At 34.9% G+C, this 23,568-nt stretch overlaps 1 protein-coding gene across 12 annotated transcripts in view; it reads left to right on the forward strand.

The window, feature by feature from the left end:
• DGKB (diacylglycerol kinase beta) overlaps window positions 1–23,568 on the forward strand; it is a 794,581-nt gene that overhangs the window by 350,081 nt on the left and 420,932 nt on the right. For all 12 annotated transcript variants that reach the window (XM_032402009.1, XM_032402007.1, XM_032402005.1 and 9 more), the window contains 3 exons: window positions 4,771–4,856; window positions 7,832–7,921; window positions 13,558–13,718. In XM_032402009.1, coding sequence (XP_032257900.1) covers window positions 4,771–4,856; window positions 7,832–7,921; window positions 13,558–13,718 — 337 coding nt within the window. The remainder of the gene's footprint in view (window positions 1–4,770; window positions 4,857–7,831; window positions 7,922–13,557; window positions 13,719–23,568) is intronic.

Consider the following 23,568-nt stretch of genomic DNA (forward strand, 5'->3'; position numbering starts at 1 on the left):
TGCATTTTGGTTCTTGCCAAGTCTCTTGGATTTGTTTGTTCTCAATCAGACCTACTTTCTTCTGCACTTTCTGTCCCTAATGCAATGCCATAAGCAAGTCTCCCAGTAGTTCATTGGCTATAGTTTCAGATTGAAGGTAGGAAAACTCACTGTCCATCCAGCTTTGCTTGGTAGGAAGTTCTCTTTGAGATTATTTTGCCAGAACACTGGGGGAGAGGGGTGAAAATAGAGGAGTGGCACTCTGACCTATAAAACATATATACTACTTTTAATGAAGGGAAAAATAATTGAATTAGTAATAACCTATGGATAATACAATTTAATTTACATACACATATTGTTTATTTCTTAAAACAGCCCAATGAAGCTAATGGCATTAACTCCATTTTAAAGATAAGGAAGCCAAGGCTCAGAATGATTAAATAATTTTCCAAGGCTACAGTTCATTGAATGAATGAAATAAGGAATGAATGAATCTCTAGGGAAAACAGCATGGATTGAGTGGATTAAGAGGCTGAGATAGGTCAATTTTTCAATCCATTTAGCAATCAATTTGCAGAGAGTAAGCTGGTCTGACAGTCACATGGGGTTTATGTTTGGGGGTAGGATGCTGCTGAAGAACCAATGATGACAATTTTAAAAGAAACAAGAATGAATAACAGATGAAACATCATCATGGAATAGAAGAACAATGGTGAGTCAAATGGATGGTTAGGCTTTCACCAAAAACAATTAGCTTTATGGTAAACTTTTAGGCTGCCAGCTTATTTTGAAAAACTTTTCTAGGCTTCGATGAGACAATGTTTGAAAATTAGGACATAGACAAATTAATAGGATATGTAACTGGCAAAAACTGATTTAGGGAGAATTAGAAAATAGAAATTTTGTTCAATAATCATTAAAGGAATTCAAACAATTATTTAAAAATAGAAAGAAAGAGAGAAACCAAAGACTCACCAGAAATAGAATAGCTTATATGCAAGTGCTACGAGTTTTAAGGAACTTCCAAAATTGTACAGATGCTTCCAAAAATGGAAGATGAGGGCATATTCTGCAACTCACTTTCTGAGACAGAATAATTTTGTCAAAAACTTAGAGATGGTATCAGGAAGTAAAACAGTAAATCTATTGTGTTCAGGAATATAGATTCAAAATGTCTAAGCAAAATATTAGCAAACTGAATCCAGTTCTCTATAAAAATATTAATAAACAGTGTCCAATTTGGATATATAAAAATATTGTAAGGGTGCTTTAATGATACAAAAATATTTAAATATATATTCCCACATTATTGGTTAAATGAGATAAACCATGTTAACATCTCAAGATGCAGAAAAAAAATTTAACAGATTCATAATAAAAATCCTTACTATAATAGATAAAAGGAAATTTTATTACCTTATAAAAGATGTCTCTCAAAAAAGAAAAGAAAAAGAAAATCTGTACGAAAACATCATATTAAATGGGGAAAATGTAGAAATATTCCATTTAAATTTAGAAACAAGATAGGAGCATTGCCTATGAATATCCCAATTCAGTGATGTTTTGGAGCTCTAGACAGCACAATAAGAAATAACAATTATAAGCACTGGAGAGCACCAATAGTACCATCATTATTGGTATACTATAGTCATGGATGAGGAAACCTAATTAACATTATACGGATTTTATTTGTCCCAAAAGTGATCTATAGGCTTAATGTTACTCTGATCAAAGTCATAATTGTTTTTTTTTGTTTTTATCTTTATTATTGTGGAATAGGACAAGTTAGCTTTAAAATATATATAGAAAATCAAAGAAGGAATAATACCCTAGGTTCTTCATGCTCTGTGAGATATAGACTTACTATAAAAGTACTTAAGGAATTATAAGAATGTGGTACTGGTGCAGGGGTGGACAAAATATGAATAAAATAAAACAGTTCAAAAAGAAATTTACTCATATATGGAAATCTGATTTATGATGGAGCTTGCATGGTAGGAAGTGGAATTATGTAATAAATGAAAGCATGGATTAAAGAAGAGAGAAAACTTGGTGCACAACAGCCACAGGGAAAGAAAGGAGGGAGGAAGGGAAAAAAGAAAGAGGGAAAAGGAAAGAAAGAGAGGATGGAGGGAGGGGGAAAGGAAGAGGAAGGGAAGCGAATAAAGGGATCCCTACCTCACACCACAACATAGAACTGTTAAAAGGAAAACTGAAATTTTAAAAAGAGTATACATGAATTATCTTCTGACCTCTGAGTAGGCAAACTTTTCTTACACAATACAGGTCACAGTGCTAACCACTTATGAAAAGGTTGATAAATTTGAATACATTAAAACCAAATCTTGTTTATTAAAATACACGTTAAAGTTAAAAAAATTCAATTTGTGTAGAAGATACTTGCAAAAAAGCATTAAAATTAAGAACAAGTAAAGAATTTTTACAAATCAAGAAGAGAAAAAGTAGAGAAAGGAAACAAAAGTCAAGAATAGCCATTTCACAAAAGAGGAAACCCATGAAATTAAGAAGTGTGACATTAAAATTGTTAGAAAGAATGTACTCAGTCAAATATCTATGTTGAAAATGAATGCATGCATTGATACAACTTTTTTGGGAAACAAAAATTTGCATAAAAGTATACCCTACTCTGAAAGTATCCACTGTCCATGAGCACTAGGAAGCATGTCCAATAATGCAGTTTTTATACGAATATAAACTAACCAATCCAAATGTCCATTGACATGGGTTTAAAAAGGCACACTCACATAAATGATAATTAGCAGTAAAAATTAAATAACTTCAACTATGCATGGAGAGAACTTCAGCTATCACATGAATGAGTCTTATACTAAGTGGAAAAAGCAAAAAGTGAACAGAATGTTGTCTACGGCATGTGTAGGATAACTGAAAATTTAGAATAGTGCTCACTTTTGTGGATGAGGAGAAATGGACCGCACAGCAGTCTATGTAAGTTTTGGAAATGTTCTCCCATTGAGGTGGGCAATTGGTACATAGGTACTTAAATTATGAATAATATTATACAAGATATAAGCAAACAAATGGGAAAAAGACTCAAAATATTGCAACATGTCTAACAAAAGGTAAATACCATAATATAATACCTAAGGAAATACGTGAAAGTTTGATATTCTAGATATTCATGGCTCTTAATATCAGGTGGTGGGGTTTTAGTTAATTTTTATACATTTCTATTATGTTTAAGCATTATTTGTATTACTTCAACAAAATGTTTTTCCAATAATGCTAATTTAAATGAAAAACAACACTCATAATATGTAGAAATTATAAGATAATAATAAAAGACAACTCAGTGGAAAAGATGGGCAAGAGTTTGAAGATGCAGTTCACAGAAGAGATCACATAGCTATAAACCTACAAAAATATGCTCAACCCACTTGCAAGCAGGAATGTGTGATTTTACAATAAAAGCATAATTTGATTTTTCATTATTATTGAGGAAATATCATAAAGTTGTTTACACATAGTGTTTCGGAGTTGACAGAAATTGACACATCTTTTATAACAGGAGCTGTTCAGAGAGTAGTATGATGGTATAGTGGATTTCCCTTCTAGAAGATTAACCTTCAAAACATATGCATATGTTCACATAAATGTACTTCAAATAGTGTTAACTATAATACTTATTTTTTGTAATAGTGAAACACTAGAATTAGTTTAACAGTACCTGAAGAGAAATGGTTTATTTGATCACACAATGAATACCTTATGTAATACATTCACTTATTGTAAATCATGATGCAACATTCTTTGAGCTGACACAGAAAGATCTCTTAGACATTTTTAAATTAAAAAATGCACACAAATTAACAGGATGTATAGCATGATCCTATTCATGTTAAAAATACGTGTATAATAAAATTCATATGTGTATATTCACATATGTAAATATATAGAAAAGTTTCTTGGATGACTGCATATTATATTACTGCCAGTGATTATTCCTGTGCAAGGGAGGTAAACAGACACATTCCACATATTTCTGTCTTGTTTCAATTCTTTTTTATTGCAAGAAAATAAGCATGTACAGTTGTATAACTGGCTGTGTTACCTGCCTTTTTAACTTTCTCCAAGGTAGGTTGCTTTAATAAGCATAGTGCTGTATGCACTAGCAACAGAAGCTATGGGCACCCAGCAATTAGGCTTGAGTGTTCCGAGGTAGCAGACCCTGAGGGCCATGTCAAAAGACAAGTGGAAGCCTGGCTCCCATTTGCAAATTCTAAGTCAAAGGAAACACTGAAACAGAACCCCAAAGCAGTGTGATCAATTTCTTCCAGTAATGGAAAAGGCTGAAAACTCTCAAAGACATATTTGCTGGCAAAATAGTTGTATTTATATAATGATTCAAAAGAGAAATTTTTCAATTCAATTATTGAATCTCAATTATTCAATGAAATGCTGTAGTAAATGTCACTTTGGATTATATGTGAAATGCAGATCACATATAATTAAAATGAGAATATTTTAATAAAAGTTATTATAATGTATTTTGTTTTTTTAAACTTGAGTTGATAAAAGAAAAAATAAAATATATTATCTAATATATGTTTAAATCAAGATGTTAATTCTTTAATTTTAGAATTTTATTCTAGATAAGAATTTAATATTTTTCAATAAAATTGTTGAGATTATCTTACAGTTTTCATCAAATAAAAATGTCTTTTATTAGATAAAATGCTAAGAATACAAAACTCTACAAGTCCGAATTTTAAAGTATCAATCACGTGCCATAACGTGCTTATTTTGCAGGTTAAACTTTTTCCGTGATGTTCCTGATTTCAGAGTGTTAGCCTGTGGTGGAGATGGAACCGTGGGGTGGATTTTGGACTGCATAGGTAATGAAGACACATACTTAACGTGGCTGGGTTGAGAGTAGTAACCTAAAATTCTGTGTATTTTATTTATTTTATTAATGCATTGATATCTTTGGATGCTACAGTGATATAATCGGGTATCTGGCATTGTTGCACGTTACTTACTGGTTTAATGTGTTTGCTATATTTCAAAGTTTTAATTGACAAAATAGTTTGCAAGTATCTAAAAATCTTTCTTTTTTAATCCGCTTCTCATGGAATTTACTAAACCCTCAGAGCTATTTTCAAATCAGGCTCTACAAATTCCATTTGTTTCTTTGACCTGGGGAGGGAGCCAAAGAGAATCTTAACATTTGTGATAAAATTTACATCAAATAGATGTGCTTATTTTATTTAAGCATGGCACCTCAAAACCTTACCCTCTGTGGACATTCTTATCATATGCATCCATCATTATTATTACCATAGCTATTTTTTATTTATCATGTACTCTCTCATAGATGTTGTGCTAAGATTTTTGCCCCCCCCCCCCCATTCATCTTAATTCTCACAACTCTGTGACACAGTATAGATAATCCTATTTTAGAGAGAGGCTCTAAGGTGTGGAGAAGTTAAATAATTAGAATGGAGTCTGAGAGCTGTAAATTGACAGAGCTGGGATTAGAGCTCATCCTTTAACCTTAACCTAGATTGCTTCTCTCTTGACATTTTTACAACTTTATTTTTATAAGCAAACAAAGCAGATACATGACTGAGGATAAAATGTAGAATGTATCACAAAATCTTGATGATTTAGAAAAATTATCTGGTTTTTCAGAGACAGTCAGCTGTCAGAAGTGATTACTAATCAGTAAAATGATCATGAATTGGCCTTCATTAGGAGATAAATCCCAAACAAATATCCATTTCTTTATTGACTAATTCTTTGTTAAAAATGGGCCATTTCAGGGCACCTGGGTGGCACAGTTGGTTGAGTATCCAATTCTTGGTTTTGGCTCAGGTCGTGATCTCAGGGTCCTGAGATCAAGCCCCGTGTTTGGCTCTGCACTCAGCTCAGAGTTTGCTTGAGATTCTCTCTCCCTCTCCCTCTGCCCCTCCTGCTCATCCTCTCTCTCTCTCTCTCAAATAATTTTTTTTTAAATGGGCCCTTTCACAAAAGGGAAATAATTTGTTCAAAATAAGTTTTACTGCCTATATAAATTGAAACACTTTTATTTAGTTAATGCAGGTGAGCGTATTCTATCTTTTCATGCACACAAAAGTATTCAAATTAAAAGTAAATACATGTTGTCAGCACACTTTTGGTAAGCATCTTATGATTTTAGTCTACTAACTTTTTTTTTTAAAGAAACAGTGAAAATTGTGTTCTTTGGCCTTCCAATAAAAGATGTAAATAGTATAATATGCAATATCTAAGGAGAAAATCAGAATTCGGAAACTGCAGAAATTAGAGTTGCTTGAACAGAGTCTGAATACTTGTGAGAATTTTAGTGAAAACGGTAGGATATTGTGAGTTTATTTTAGCTCGCATCTAAGCCTTGGCTATTACACCATGACACATCCATCCCTAAATAATCTGTTCCCTCCCCATTCTTCCACATAGACAAATACTCACTTTGAGGGGCTGAGAAAGTAGAAAAAATGAAGAAAATAATATATGTTTGTGAGAGTCATTCAAGCCATATGATGGCTTAAACAAAACTATGTGGGGGCACCGGGGTGGCTCAGTTGGTTAAGCATTAACTCTTGGTTTTGGTTCAGGTCATGATCTCAGGGTTGTGAGATTGAGCCCCGCATGGGGCCCCATGCCCAGCATGGAGTCTGCTTGAGATTCTTTCTCTCCCTCTGCTTCTGCCCCTCTCCCAACCCTCCAGCTTGTTCATGTGCATGCATGTGTGTGCTCTCTCTCTCTCTCTCTATCAATCAATATAAACAAAACCATGTGGAATTTTGGGGTGCCTGGGTGGCTCAGTCAGTTAAGCATCTGCCTTCAGTTCAGATCATGATCCCAGGGTCCTGGGATGGAGCGCTGTGTCTGGCTCCCTGCTCAGTGGGAAGTCAGCTTCTCCCTCTCCCCTCCTGCCCCTGCTCTTGCTCTCTCTCTCAAATAAATAAATAAATAAAATCTTTTAAAAAATGTGAAATTTTGATGGTAGTGATTTTTACTGCTCTGAGCCCAAAGCATTATGTTCTGTAAAGCTTAATCTCGAAGAAAACCTGCTGATTATCAGAGTTACCCAGTTCTTATATTGCTTACTCTGACCCAAAGCAGCACCATGGGTAGGAACAACACAGTGAAACATTTTTAGCATTTTACTAGCTTTTAGAGTTTGATTTTTCAAAATATTTTATTCCTTAAAGTGAAATGCACCTAGAGTTGGTGTTGCAAAAGAAATTTTTATAGGAACCCACACCTCCACTTTGGTGATGTCCCTCTAGTATATTCTTATGATGCATATATACGCATCCTTGAAATTTCCATGATGTTAAATCCACAACAATTTTTAACTGAGTTAAGATTCTATTTTATTTTTTTGAAGAATTTATTTATTTATTTGTCAGAGAGAGAGAGAGAGCGTGTGCACACAAGCAGGGGGAGTGACAGGCAGAAGTAGAAGCAGGCTTCCCGCTGAGCAGGGAGCCCAATGCAGGGCTTGATCTAAGGACCCCAGGATCATGACCTGAGCCAAAGGCAGATACTTAACTGACTGAGCCACCGAGGCGTTCCCTGAGTTAAGATTTTAAAAGGCTTTCTTCAGACATGAATCTTGAAAATTCCTATCACTTCGTGAATTATGGTGTTTATCTGTGTTTTATAAATTGCTACAAATACATACAAATTAATCTTACTTTCTAATTGTATATAGCTATAAAACATAACTTTTTCTGTTTTTAAGTACCTAGTGGAATGCCTTCATTTCATGCCAAGCTGTCTTTTCTACTGTTGTTCCATCTGTGATCAAAATTTTATTTTATTTTAATTTTTGATTCCACAGAAAAGGCTAATGTTGTCAAGCATCCTCCAGTTGCTATTCTGCCTCTTGGGACCGGCAATGATCTAGCAAGATGCCTGCGATGGGGAGGAGGTAAAACAGCTAATGAAAATCTTAAAAAACAGAAATACAGTGCAGAGCATTTTCCCCAAAAAACTAAGCCCATCATTTTTAATATATGACAACTGCCATGTGAATTTAGCAAATATAATTGCTGTGAGAGATATAGTATATAATTTTGAACAATAGTCTGGGGTAGAGAAGGAAATAGTGGACCAGGAGCTAGACTGTGAGTGCTGGCCTTTAATCTGATACTGATTATAGGCTTGATGGGGCAAGGCAAGTTTCTAAACCTCCTTGATTTAGGGTTTCTAACTTAAAAAATGAGATAAGCATGGATTAACTCTAAAGTAATGTTCAGATTTTTAATCTCTGAGTTGTGTAGTAACATCACTAACAAAGAAAAAAATTGAAAGGCTAATGAATGACTTGTCCAGGAATGAATACATTAAATAACACTTATTTTTTGAGACCCACTTTATACGAAGTGGGTATGTTCTATTCTTGGGGTAGAGGGTTAAGGACAGAAAACAAGGTCTACCTTCAAAGAGGCTTTGAATTCTAGTGGCACATAAAGTCATAAGTAAATTGTGAGACTTCCTACTAACAAGTAAACCTATAACCAACATAACAAAAGGTCTCTTGGAGGAAATAACTAGATAACATAGGGAGGACCCTAATGGATGGAATAATGATAGCCATATAGAACTGAGGGTAGACGTTAGAGGCAGAAAGAATCTCAAGTAAGAGGCCCAGAGATAGGAAGCTACTTGACATACCCAAGGAACTCAAAATGGAATAGTGTGGATGAAACAGGGTAAAGGGGAAGTATTTTAAAAGGTCTTAAAATAATTTGATGTATCATTAATAGGCTCTACTTACCTGAAGATGCCAAAGAAAAGAAAACCAGATTTTGCTAAAGAAGCCAGAATTGAAACTAAGTAACTTTAGCTTAGAGTTTAAGAAGTGTCTACTTAGAGAAGTTTAAAAAGTGTCTACTAAGTGTGAATGAGAAGTCCTTGGGGAGCTTGTTAAAAATACAGTGGCCTGACCTCACCCCAGATATGCTGAATGGAAATCTCTGGGGTGGACCTGGGCAGATGATTTTCTTTTTAAACAAACTCCCTAAATAACTCTGATTTACAATAAAAATTTGAGAACAATTTTTCCATGAGTATCAGACCAACTGGTAAACTCTAAGCTGTGTTTTGTATATGTGTATGTGTATGTATGTGTATATATATATAACAGACAGAGTTGGAGACTAAGTTAAAAACTTGATATATGATATATTTATAATTTTCATTAAGGGTATAAATTAGTAAAAGAATATCATGAAACACTGAGTTAAATCTCATAGAATCTAAAGACAGACAGACAGATGGATAGAACCATTGCTTATAAGACGCTTATATTTGCTAGTGCTTACATATCTATATTGATTAAAAGGAAGAGAATCACACATGTGGCTTCTTGTGTATTCTTTTGAAAAATATTTTTGATATTTGAAAATTAATGGTTTCACTTAGATTCCAAACTCATAAATGGCTCCAATCTCAAAATTGACATGGAAGTTCCATTTGGGTCATCTTCTAATGATTTTCTTATGAAACAATTTAAGATATATTATTATCAGTAGTCAAAGACACACAAATTGTAGTATATGCCAAAGTATATATTATTAATAAACTCTCTGTGTGTGCCTTGCATGTGTTGACACTGTTTTACATCCTGGATTTAGAGTGAAAAAATAAATAAAAGTTCCTACCTTCTAGAGATTATGTTTTCATTGAATACACAGGTAATAAATCAATGAACAATAAAATATATAAATACAAAATAAGATCAAAGCTATGTAAGACTCAAACGTATTTAGAGAATAGTAGAGGGAAACTATTCAGCTAAGTGATCTAGAAGGCCTCTCCAAGGAAGTAACATTTAAGCTAGATTTAAAATGTAAGGAAGGAAAAATAGCTTCTGAAATTGAAAGGGCTCAAGGAAGGCTGATGTGACTCTTTAATCATCTGTGAGGCAGTGGGTAAGTAGGGAGTGGGGGTAGGGGAGACAGTGACTAGTATGAGATTGGAGAGACAATCAAGAGCCAAATAATGCAGGGGTTTTATTTGATTGAATCTGAAGCACAAAGTGAAGCTTGGAAAGAGTTTCAAAAACAGCATGATACAATGACATTTGTGTTTTCAAAAATAGATTAATTGGGAGGTATATTCTTCAGTATACACTGAAGAAAATTAAGAAATTCTGAAAATGTAGAGAATCATAGTTTTCCAAATAAGAACTTGTGTTATAGTTTTTCCAATTAGAGAATGAAGGGATTGGACCAGGGTGGTGGTAATGGGAATGAGACAAGTAGACCCAGTGGAGTTCTATTTTTAGGGAAAGACTGGTAGAACTTGTCCGTGGATTGGAGGGGGGCTTTGGGGGGACTGCAAGGTGCCTAAGTTGAATGATTAAGAAAACGCAGATGCCATTTGATAGAGTTTACTAATAAAGAAACATGCTGTGAAGTGTGATTATTTCTTGCCAGGTGTATAACTAACTTTGAGCAAGTTGCTTACCAACCGTGGGCTTCAGATTCCTCATTAGAGCTTGAAAAAATGATAGTACCTGCCTTGTAGCTTCTTATACCAAACCATCAAATTGTTTGCCTAGTGTTTGTGCTGAGTATATATTTGTAGCAAGTATCATCATGCTTAGCATTTGGGAAAGAAAGGACTTTATTCAACCAATAATCATTTGGTTCACTTTAGGTCACTGGAATATATTGATTTGAAGCTTATTTTTTACAAGAATATATTTGGGAAAATACAACACTGTAAGAATGTAGGATGTCCTAGGGCATTTGCAAATACTTAATTTACATTCTCTTTGCAATTTTTCTAGTACTAATTAGACTAAAATCTAAGATTATTTCAGGAAAAATGTTTCATGAAGAGTAAGAGTTTTAGATGGAGCACACACTGACAAATCTATATTGTTGCTTTCCTTTATGTGACTTTCCTTTTTAAAAATTTCTGTGGCTTTTTAGATAGATTTGGTAATAACACTGTATCATTAAATAGAAAATAAATACTAATTATGTTTTTATTTTGTTTCTTAGCCTAGAGGGATTATAGGTTTAAATCAAAATAATGGAAGCAAAATAACATCATTCTTTTCTGGGAATAATCTTTTACTTCTATATTTAGTAAGTTTAATATGTCTTTTTTTTTAAAAAAAATATGATCTTGAGTTTTGCAATCCTATTTATAGCTATGAATCATTATTTAACAAACTTGAGCATAGATAAATACAAGTAGGGTGTAGGTATTTGTTAAATTGGGGACTACAATTTGGAATTTGTCATCTTTGTAGATTAGCTCTGACCTGCAGAGCTGTGAGTCTCAAAATAGATTTATGGCCTATCTCTTTCCATTTTTATTTGGCTAGAAGGCTAATTGATATTAACCTCTTTCATACTTATCCATAAAAACTTAGACAACATAACCAGTGCTAAAGATTTTAAGGTGAGTGGCACTAGTAGAATCTAGCTGTGGTAATTAAGTTTCACTAAATCCATTCCTACTTTGTTCTCTCCTGGTCAGGTGCTGTTCTTACATTTTTCTAGTGTTGTAATGAACCATGCTGCTATTAACTTGAGATGTAGCTGGGGACAAGCTTAAAATTTTATTTAAATAATTATTATTTGCTTGTATATCTGCTGAATGCATATATATAAATATCATATTATATTTTATTATATATTACAGTGTACTTCCATGCTATATTATACTATATTACATCAATATGTGTAAATCCATTTATGTCTGAAAATCATCATACTTATTTTCAAATGAGTAGAATTTGTAAAAGAGGTGAATATACTTAACTTTTTTAATTCAGATCAGTGAGGAAAACATATAAAATGTACTTGGAGGCTAATATTTATTATTTTTAAAAGAAATTAAAAATTTAGAATTAAACTTTGAGAATGAGGGTAGAACTATTAAAAATGTGAAATATACGTAAGTTTATTATAATCTTGTACTTTAAATAATTCAGTGTTTGTATTGAGTACAATTATACACAAATTATTATGTATATTCATAGTTTTTGAATTATGCTACAAAAATGCAATTGAACATTTATTAAAATACCATTTAGTACTTTTAATGCTTATATCTGTCTAGTCATTGTTTGTTGTACTCTTTGTTGTATGTATTAACTAGTACATGACTATTTTATCTGTGTAAGATAAAAAGTAATTGTAGGTGCCTAAATAGGCACTCCCAGATTCTGGCTGCCTTGAATTTCTAATAATTAATTCAACTAATACATCATAAATGTAATTTATTTATCTTTAGAGAATGTTGGCGTAAAACAGTGCCTCTTCTTTTTTTCCTTTAACCCAATTAGTTTTTCCAGCGTTATGTGTGCTAACACCTCTAATGAGGACTCATAGCCTCTGGCATTTACTTGTTCAATGAATACATTATTAAAATATAGACCAAAGTTGGACACAGAAAAAAAACTATGAAAATATTGTTCCAACTCAAAATATCAATTCAAGAATGTGTATATATGTCTGTGTGTAGAGTTAGAGAGAGAGATATTATTTAACTTAGTACAACAATTCAAATTCTGTTATCATTATATGGTTGAGAACTTTCTACTCTTATGCCTCATGTACTAAGAACTTTTATGCATTTTCTCATTTAATTCTCACAATAAACAGAAGTTTTTACAGAGGAGGACACTATTTAGGGAGGTTAAAAGCAAACATTAACACAACCAGGATTAGGCTACAGTTTGGACTATAATGTTATATTGACACATTTAAGAGAAAATATTAATATTCAGGAATACCTTTATTTTCAGGCCATGTTGATTATCTGCAGTAGATCCATTAAAACTAGATTTGTTGAGCATTTACTCTAGGGCAGACCTGGTAAAAGAAACTTGTAGTGAGAAAGATATGAATAACTATAATACAGTGTACTAGTTGTTAGGTAGGGCTAGTTTGGAGAATTGTGCACTGTGGAACTGTAGAGAAACCATTATTTTGGGAGGGTGGCTTCTGGAAAGAAGTGCTATCAAATATAAAACTTGCAGCAGGAACAGAAGCAAGGCAACCAAAAGAAAAGGGATACTCTGGATATATAGAATAAGAGATGAAATGTCACAAAATGAAAAAGAGAAGGACCTATTTAAACAAAAATTGTTCTGTATCAATAGAGGGTAAAATGTGAGGATCATTGAGGGATGGAAAGGGACAAGTCTAAAATCGCATCCAAGCTTTTTCCTTCCATAATTGGGTAGAGGGTGTTGCCTGTCTGAAAGAGAGTTAACAGTAAGAAGATATGGAAGCATTTATTTTTGAATACATTGATATAAAGTTTTATGAGGGTATGCAGTGGAGATGTTCATTTGGCATTTGACTATACTGAGAATTGGCACCACAGGAGAGAAGTATGAGTTGCAAATTAAAGCTAAAAATAAAATATTTGTATGAGCTCACAATTATAGTTAATTCTTTATGTGTGTTAGAATTTGCTGTAAAATGCATTGTTTGGCTTTAGAATGAGACATCCACATACACACACTAAAACACATATAAATACAGCTTTTGTTATTTGGTTATATTTTTTCTCAAGATAATTTTTTTTCATTAGGTTATGAAGGTGAGAATCTGATGAAAATCCTAAAAGACATTGAAAACAGCACAGAAATCATGTTGGACAGGTGGAAGTTTGAAGTCATACCTAATGACAAAGATGAGAAGGGAGACCCAGTGCCTTACAGTATCATCAATAATTACTTTTCCATTGGCGTGGTAAGACTTTGCACTAACTGTTCTTTTAACCAGTCCAGAATAATCACTGCGTTTAAACTCTTGCACTACAAAGATTTACTGATTATGAATAATTTATTTTATTTTTGTGTCAACAAAACACCTCTTTAATGAGCAATAATAAAGCTTATATGCATAAGCTTTTATTCAAAGTCAGAGAATCAGCAATAAATAAATTTTTCATGTGTTAAACAAAAGAAAGAAACTTTTTTTGCAATTGATTTGACTATTTGTGTTACTAAAATAAAGGGTAGAATGGTTTGTAAGATAATTATGTTTTAGAATATAGGCTAAAGCTCCACATAAAAAGTTGAAATGTGAAATTGATTCATCAAATTTTATCTTATTTTGAGATATGTATTCAAATATTATAACCAATCAGGTTTTTACAAATAGACATTATTTTAAAATTTATGGTTAGGTCTGAAGTCTAAGAAAAATGCTACTATGATTCTCAAGTGCTTAATAAGTCAAAGGGCTAACTTTTCACTTAATTTATTGAAAAATCTTAGACTGAAAATAGAATATCATTTGGCAATTAAAATAGTTTTTGTAATTTTAATCCCTAAGGAATTAATAATTTTAACAGTGATTTTATATATGTGTACATATATTTTACCTGGTAGTTATGAATTCTTAAAATATATTGTGTACAAAATTATATTCCATTTATCATATGTTGCTCAATATTAATCTCATGTATTTCTCTGTCATGTGCATGTGCACGTGCACACACACACGCACACACACGACTAGTAGATTATAAAAGGCACTGATTGAATTCATAAACTTAGGAAGTCAAGCTACCTGAAATAATACTCTATAAAAATAATAGTCTATATATCCTAGGCTAAGGTATTATTTTTCTCTCATTGTTAAAAATAATGGTTTTTTTTCCTTTTTCTTACCTTTTTTTAAATTTAATTTTATTATGTTATGTTAATCACCATACATTACATCATTAGTTATTGATGTAGTGTTCCATGATTCATTGTTTGCGTATAACACCCAGTGCTCCATTCATTATGTGCCCTCTTTAATACACATCACCAGGCTAACCCATCCCCCTACCCCCATCCCCTCTAGAACCCTCAGTTTGTTTCTCAGAGTCCATCATCTCTCATGGTTCGTCTCCCCCTCCAATTTCTGCCCCCTTCATTTTTCCCTTCCTACTACCTTCTTTTTTTTTTTTAGCATGTAATGTATTATTTGTTTCAGCAGTATAGGTCTGTGATTCAACAGTCTTAACACAATTCACAGTGCTAACCATAGCACATACCCTCCCCAATGTCTATCACCCAGCCACTCCATCCCTCCCACCCCCAACCACTCCAGCAACCCTCAGTATCTTTCCTGGTATTTTGATAAGGATTGCATTAAATGTGTAGATTGCTCTAGGTAGCATTGACATCTTCACAATATTTGTTCTTCCAATCCATGAACATGGAACGTTTTTCCATTTCTTTGTGTCTTCCTCAATTTCTTTCATGAGTATTTTATAGTTTTCTGAGTACAGATTCTTTGCCTCTTTGGTTAGATTTATTCCTAGGTATCTTATGGTTTTGGGTGCAATTGTAAATGGGATCGACTCCTTCATTTCTCTTTCTTCTGTCTTGTTGTTGGTGTATAGGAATGTCACTGATTTCTGTGCATTGATTTTATATCCTGCCACTTTACTGAATTCCTGTATGAGTTCTAGCAGTTTTGGGGTGGAGTCTTTTGGGTTTTCCACATAAAGTATCATATCATCTGCAAAGAGTGAGAATTTGACTTCTTCTTTGCCGATTCGGATGCCTTTTATTTCTTTTTGTTGTCTGATTGCTGTGGCTAGGACTTCTAGTACTATGGTGAATAGCAGTGGTGATAGTGGACATCCCTGCCGTTTTCCTGACCTCAGGGGGAAAGCTCTCAGTTTTTCCCCATTGAGAATGATATTCGCTTTGGGTTTTTCATAGATGGCTTTTATGATATTGAGATATGTACCCTCTATCCCCATACTCTGAAGAGTTTTGATCAAGAAAGGATTTGTCAGATGCTTTTTCTGCATCTATTGAGAGGATAATATGGTTCTTGTTCTTTCTTTTAATAATGTATCACATTGATTGATTTGCGGATGTTGAACCAACCTTACAGCCCAGGAATAAATCCCACTTAGTTGTGGTGAATAATCCTTTCAATGTACTGTTGGATCCTGCTGGCTAGTATTTTGGTGAGAATTTTTGCATCCATTTTCATCAGGGATATTGGTCTATAATTCTCCTTTTTGATGGGGTCTTTGCTTTTGGGATCAAGGTAACGCTGGCCTCATAAAATGAGTTTGGAAGTTTTCCTTCCATTTCTATTTTTTGGAACAGTTTCAGAAGAATAGGTATTCTTCTTTAAATGTTTGGTAGAATTCCCCTGGGAAGGAAGCCATCTGGCCCTGGGCTCTTGTTGTTGGGAGATTTTTGATGACTGCTTCAATTTCCTTAGTGGTTATAGGTCTGTTCAGGTTATCTATTTCTTCCTTGTTCAGTTTTGGTAGTTGATACATCTCTAGGAATGCATCCATTTCTTCCAGATTATCTAATTTGCTGGCATATAGTTGCTCATAATATGTTCTTATAATTGTATCTCTTTGGTGTTGGTTGTGATCTCTCCTCTTTCAGTCATGATTTTATTTATTTGGGTCCTTTCTCTTTTCTTTTTTGATAAATCTGACCAGGGGTTTATCAATCTTATTAATTCTTTCAAAGAACCAGCTCCTAGTTTCATTGATCTGTTCTACTATTCTTTTGGTTTCTATTTCATTGATTTCTGCTCTGATCTTTATTCTTTCCCTTGTCCTGCTGGGTTTAGGCTTTATTTGCTGTTCTTTCTCCAGCCCCTTTAGGTGTAGGGTTAGATTGTGTATTTGCGATCTTTCTTGTTTCTTGAGAAAGGCTTGTATTGCTATGTACTTTATTTTGCTGCATCCCAAAGATTTTGAACAGTTGTGTTTTCATTTGTTTCCATGAATTTTTTTAATTCTTCTTTAATTTCCTGGTTGACCCATTCATTCTTTAGTAGGATGCTCCTTAGCTTCCATGTATTTGAGTTCTTTCTGACTTTTCTCTTGTGATTGAGTTCTAGTTTCAAAGCATTGTGGTCCAAAAATATGCAGGGAATGATCCCAATCTTTTGGTACCAGTGGAGACCTGATTTGTGACCTAGGATGTGATCTATTCTGGAGAATGTTCCATGGGCAATAGAGAAGAATGTATGTTTTGTTGCTTTGGGATGGAATGTTCTGAATATATCTGTGAAGTCCATTTGGTCCAGTGTGTCATTTAAAAATCTTTATTTCCTTGTTGATCTTTTGCTTAGATGATCTGTCCATTTCAGTGAGGGGGGGTGTTAAAGTCCCCTACTATTATTGTATTGTTGTCAATGTGTTTCTTTGCTTTTGTTATTAACTGGCTTATATAATTGGCTGCTCCTATGTTAGGGGCATAGATATTTACAATTGTTAGATCTTCTGGTTAAATAGAATCTTTAAGTATGATATAGTGTCCTTCCTCATCTCTTATTATAGTCTTTGGTTTAAAATCTAATTTGTCTAATAAAAGGATTGCCACCCCAGCTTTCTTTTGGTGTCCATTAGCATGGTAAATGGTTTTCCACCCCCTCACTTTCAATCTGGAGGTGTCTTTGGGTCTACAATGAGTCTCTTGCAGACAGCATATCGACAAGTCTTGTTTTTTTTATCCAATCTGATAACCTGTGTCTTTTGATTGGGGCATTTAGCCCATTTACATTCAGGATAACTATTGAAAGATAGGAATTTAGTGCCATTGTATTGCCTGTAAGGTGGACTGTTATTGTATATTGTCTCTGTTCCTTTCTGGTCTATGTTACTTTGAGGGTCTCTCTTTGCTTAGAGGACCCCTTTCAATTTTTCTTTTAGGGCTGGTTTCATGTTTGCAAATTCCTTTAGTTTTTGTTTGTCCTGGAAGCTTTTTATCTCTCCTTCTGTTTTCAGTGACAGCCTAGCTGGATATAGTATTCTTGGCTGCACATTTTTCTCATTTAGTGCTCTGAATATATCATGCCAGTCCTTTCTGGCCTGCCAGGTCTCTTTGGATAGGTCTGTTGCCAATCCAATGTTTCTACCATTACAGGTTACCGACCTCTTGTCCTGAGCTGCTTTCAGGATTTTCTCTTTGTCTCTGAGACTCGTAAGTTTTACTATTAGATGTGGGGTTGTTGACCTATTTTTATTGATTTTGAGGGGGGTTCTCTGTGCCTCCTGGATTTTGATGCCTGTTTCCTTCCCTAAATTAGGGAAGTTCTCCGGTATAATTTGCTCCAATATACCATCTGCCCCTCTCTCTCTTTCTTCTTCTTCTGGGATCCCAATTATTCTAATATTGTTTCGTCTTATGGTATCACTTATCTCTCAAATTCTGCCTTCGTGATCCAGTAGTTGTTTATCTCTCTTTCTCTCAGCTTCTTTATTTTCCATCATTTGGTCTTCTATCTCACTGATTCTTTCTTCTGCCTCATTTATCCTAGCAGTTAGAGCCTCCATTTTTGATTGCATCTCATTAATAGCCTTTTTGATTTCGACTTGGTTAGATTTTAGTTCTTTTATTTCTCCAGAAAGGGGTTCTCTAGTATCTTCCATGCCTTTTTCAAGCCCAGCTAGTATCTTTATAATCGTCATTCTGAACTCTATTTCCAACATCTTACTAATGTCCATATTGATTAGGTCCCTGACAGTCAGTACTGCCTCTTGGTCTTTTTTTTGTTTTGAGGTGATTTTTTCCCTCTTGTCATTTTGTCCAGAGGAGAACAGATGAATGAGAGAACAAAATGCTAAAAGGGTAACCATGACCCCAGAAAAATATACACTAAACAAATCAGAAGAGACCTGAAACCCAGGGAAAAGAAAGGGAAGGGAAGAAAAAAGAAAAAAATAGAAAAAGAAAAAGATAAAAAAAAAGAATATGTTCAAATATTATCAGGCTGGTGAATAGATCAGTGCCACACACTAGATTTTGGGCATATTTTGGTCTGTTAGGAGAAACTGCCTCCCAAAATTTTAAAGAAAGAAAAACTTATATATGTACAAAAATAAGGGTAAATACGATGAAGGGATGAAATATGACTGTAAAGATGAAAATTATAAAAGATGTTATAAAAGATTTTATAAAAGGAATTGATAAGGAGTTGCTTGAAAAAAGAAGGAAGAGAAATTTAAAAAAAAAGGGAGAGAATGTGATCGGGAGGAGACTAGAACAAAGCCATACACTAGAGATTTAGGGTGTATTTTGGTCTGTTAGAAGCAACTGTATCCCAAAATTTTAAAGAGAGAACAACTTATATATATACCAAAAATAAGGTTAACTACTATGAAGGGATAGAATATGACTCTAAAAATGAAAAAAAAAAAGATTTTTAAAAAAGGGATTGATAAGATGTTGAAGAAGGGAAAAAGAAAAATTCAAAAAATAGAAAAAGAAAAAAAAGAAAATTAAAAAAATTACCTTTGAAAGACTAAAGAATCAGGGGAAAAAAAGCCATGAATTCTACATGCTGTATTCCCCTAGTGCTGGAGTTCTGCTGTTCTCATTGATCGGTAAACTTGGTCTCTGCTGGCTGTTCTTGCTGATTTTCTGGGGAGGGGCCAGTTGCCGTGGTTCCCAAATGTCTTTGCCGGAGGCAGAATTGCCCCGCCCTTGCTGGGTCCGGGCTAAATAACCTGTTTGGGTTTGCTCTCGGGAGCTTTTTTCCCTGCAAGCTTTCCGTACAGCTTTGGAGGCCGAGAGTGAAAATGGTGGCCTCCCAATCTCCGCCCCAGAGGAGCTGAGAACTCGGGGCCCCACTCCTCAGTGTGCCCCCAGAGAAAAGCATCCAGTCACTCCCATCTCCCTGTCTGCAGCTGCACACCGTGCTCATATGGCCTGTGACCGAGCGTTTCTATCTCTGGCACCCGTCCCCGTGTGGAGTCTCTAAACCCAGCAGATCCCTGCGGTGCGCTCCTGCACTGCTCCTCCCGGGGGAGGAAGGAGAGTCTCCCTGGATCTGCTGCTTGTTGGGTCCCTGCTGGAGGAGCAGTGGCCCGACTGTGCCGCGGATCACGGTTTATGGCAACCCCAAGCGGAGAGCACATTCCTCCACTCCGTCTCTGCAGCCAGCTTCCCCGCTCTGATACCTGGGAGCTCTGCCGCACTCAGGCACCCTCAGTCTTTCTGTGGCCCCGAGGGTCCTGAGACCACACTGTCCCAGTGAGGGTTCCACATCCCCCTCCCCCTGCTTATCCACTGGAGCTACGTACCTCAGCGGAGCCAATTTCTGAAAGTTAGTTCTGATTTTGTGCTCCACTGCTCTATCACTTGCCAGTAGCGGCTGATGTAGGCCCCCTCCCCCACCATCTATCTTCCCGAATATGGCCTCGGATTCACTTCTCTGCACCTTACCTTCCAGAAAGTGGTCACTTTTCTGTACAGAGAGTTGCTGCCACTCTTTTCTTCGATCTCCTGTTGAGTTTGTAGGTGTTCTGAATGGTTTGATACCTATCTAGTTGAATTCCTGGGACCAGACGGAATTTAGGTCTCCTACTCCTCTGCCATCTTGCTCCGCCCACAATGTTTTATATATTTAAAGAGCCTCAAATAGTGGTACATAATGAAGGCTAAATATGCAGTCCTTACTAATACTATCACAGTTATTATTTGCAAGAAAAGTGTAATGCTTTGATCCATAAAATTCCTCCTATTTATCTTTGATATGAATACGCATAATAATGTTTTTAACAGCTTTATTGGCATGTAACTTGTGCACAGCCTAGTTCACTCATTTTAAGTGAACCTTTCAATGATTTTACTAAATCCATCCAATTTTAGAGGATTTTCATTACCTAAATAAGAACCCTCATGCCCATTTGTTATCAGTTCTGGCTTCTTCCCCCATTTCTAAGCAACAACTAATCTTCTGCATCTAGGAACTACCTTTTTTTTTTTTTTCTTTTAAGATTTCATTTATTTATTTGACAGAGAGAGACAGCGAGAGGGTGAACACATGCAGGGGGAGTGGGAGAGGGAGAAGCAGACTTCCCGCTGAGCAGGGAGCCCGATGCGGGGCTCGATCCCAGGACCCTGGGACCATGACCTGAGCCAAAGGCAGACGCTTAACGACTGAGCCACCCAGGCGCCCTAGGAACTACCTTTTATGGATATTTCATATAAAAGAAATCAGACGATATGTGGTGTTTTGCATCTGGCTTCTTTCATTTCACTTAATATTTTTGAAGTTCACCCATATGAACTGCATGAATACCGTATTCTTTTTTATTGCTGAGTAGCATCCCATTGTATGGACATAGCACATATTGTTTAGCCAATCACCAGTTGATGGGCATTTAGATTGTTTTGAGTCTTTGGGTATTAGGAATAATGCCATTCTCTTGGGTTCCTTCGGTGTATTTTTGTTTGTTTGTTTTGGTTAATACACTTTTTAACTCCAGGGTTCCCATTTGGTTCTCTTTTTATAATTTCTGTTTTTAATTTGTATTCTCTATTTGAAGAGTCATTGTTGTTATGCTTTCCTTTATTCTTTAAACATGGTTTACTTTAGTTCTTTTGACATGTTTAAAATAGCTGTTGTGAAGTTTTTGTCTGATAAGTTCAACATCTGAGGCTCCTCAGGGAGTTTAATAACATCTGAACTACATCCAAGACAATTTTCCCTCGAAGTATGTGCCACATTTTGCTATTCCTCTGCATGTCTGCTAATATTTTGTTGGGAACTGGATATTTTATATAATTTATTGTAAGAACTTCGGATTTGGATCCACTCACAGTGGTTATGGTTGTTCCTGTGTTTGTTTAGTGACCCCATGCTAATTATGTGGAAACTTTTTCTCCTGTGGCATATGACTCAGTTTTGTTTTGTTTTGTCTTTTTAATTCTTGTTTTAATCTTAATCCTGGCTTCCTGGGGATCACCCCTGCATCAGCATGATTGATCAGAGTTTGTGCTCAGTTAGTTTGAGCCAGTGAGTCTTCATCTGTTTGCCACTGTATCTGTGTGTTCATTGGGGAACACCCATAAACTTTAGGTATTCAGCTTTTAATATCTGCTGACCCTTCTTTTGTCTCCTTTGCCCATGTATAAGAATTCTCACTTAGCCTAGGATATATAGACTACTAAGGCCCTTTTTGGTCTTTTCTGAACATGTGTGCAGCCTTGTCCATGCATAGAGCCTTTGAGACAGCCAGGGATATGTGGCAAATTGTCAAGGCCCATTATGGCTATCTCATTCCCAAGATCTGTTGAGTTTCTGGCTAGTTGGCTGGTTAATTGCTTGCCTTAGTCAGTTCTGCAAACTCAGGCAAGCTGTGACATTGGCTTTCCTTATCCGTTTGCCACTGAGATTACTCTTCTTTTAGATAACTTTCTGGGTCGTGGAGTTTTTCTACCTTCCACTCCAAATCCAGTCAGTTCCCTTGACAGTAAAGTTGCTTGCTTTCATGGCTTGCCTACCATGGTAGAACCACAGCACCGATGGAGCTGGAGGATAAGGGGGCAGTCCAAAGTGGAATCATTACAGATTACCACTGTTTTTATCTGAGGTTTCATAGTGTTTCCTGAATAAACACTTCTCGATTTTTATATGCTTTTAGTCAGTTTCCATTGGCCCTCAACAGCAGATAATTCCTCCCCACCACAGGAGACACTTGGCAATGTTTGCACACACCTTTGATTGTCAGGACTGAAAGGAGATTGCTACTGGCAGCTAGTGGGTAGAGGCTAAGGATGCTGCTAAATACTCCCAGTGCACAAAGCAGCTCCCTGAACATATAAGAAGGAATTATACAGCTCAAAAATGTCAATAGTGCTGAGGTTGGGAAACTGATATCAAGAAACAGACATATTAAATACAAAACTCAACGTGTTGAAAAAGGAGAAATAGCTAAAACCCAAAGAAATGAGAAGGGAAACTAATAAAAATAAGATGGGAAATAAAGAACAGCAACAAGAAAAAAATAGAGAATGTTGGCAAAACTAAATACTGGATTATTGAAAAGAATTGATCAGCTCTATTGCAAAATTGATTTTATAAAATTGTTGTAAAGAGAATTACAAATAAACGATGTAGAGTGTAAAACACCAGAAAAACAAAAAATTAAAAAACCCATAAACAAAAAATGTAATTTCCCAGTTTTAAACATATTAGGACTACATATGGGAGAGTAGCAAAATTGCCAAATATAAAATCAACTTAAATATTCAGTAGTATTCCATTATATCAATAATAATCAATGAATTTATAAAAACAGCAATAAAAACTGAAAATATCTAAGAATTAATAAAGAATATCCAAGACCTACATACAGAAAATGTTAAAACTCTCTATAAAAACATAAAGGATCAGAACAGAGACGTTTCTTATTCTTAGATTAGATAACTTAATATAATATATAATATATGCTATATAATATATAAATTAAATTATGCATTTAATCTATAATGTAGAGCTGGATTTTATGACAAACTTGAAAAACTAACTCTAAAATATATATGATAATGTAAGTCAATTTTAATAAAAAGAAAAATGGAGAACTATTTTACTAGACATGATCCAGTTTGCCTGGAAATTATAATACAATGGTGCTGTGAAATGGAAAGAAGAATGAATCAGAGAGGAAGAGAGACACATAACTGAAAGTCAGTATAGATGTGGCCAAGGATTCACTGGAGAAATAGATTGCTTAGTTCAGATTGCAAATTTAAAAATTAGCCTCAGAGGAAGAGAAAATTTTGTTAGAACTTGACCTCACATTACATAGGTAGTTGCTAGATATATTAAA

This window comes from Phoca vitulina, unplaced genomic scaffold (genome assembly GCF_004348235.1).
Source record: "Phoca vitulina isolate PV1807 unplaced genomic scaffold, GSC_HSeal_1.0 scaffold4, whole genome shotgun sequence".
Classification (NCBI taxonomy): Eukaryota; Metazoa; Chordata; class Mammalia; order Carnivora; family Phocidae; genus Phoca; species Phoca vitulina.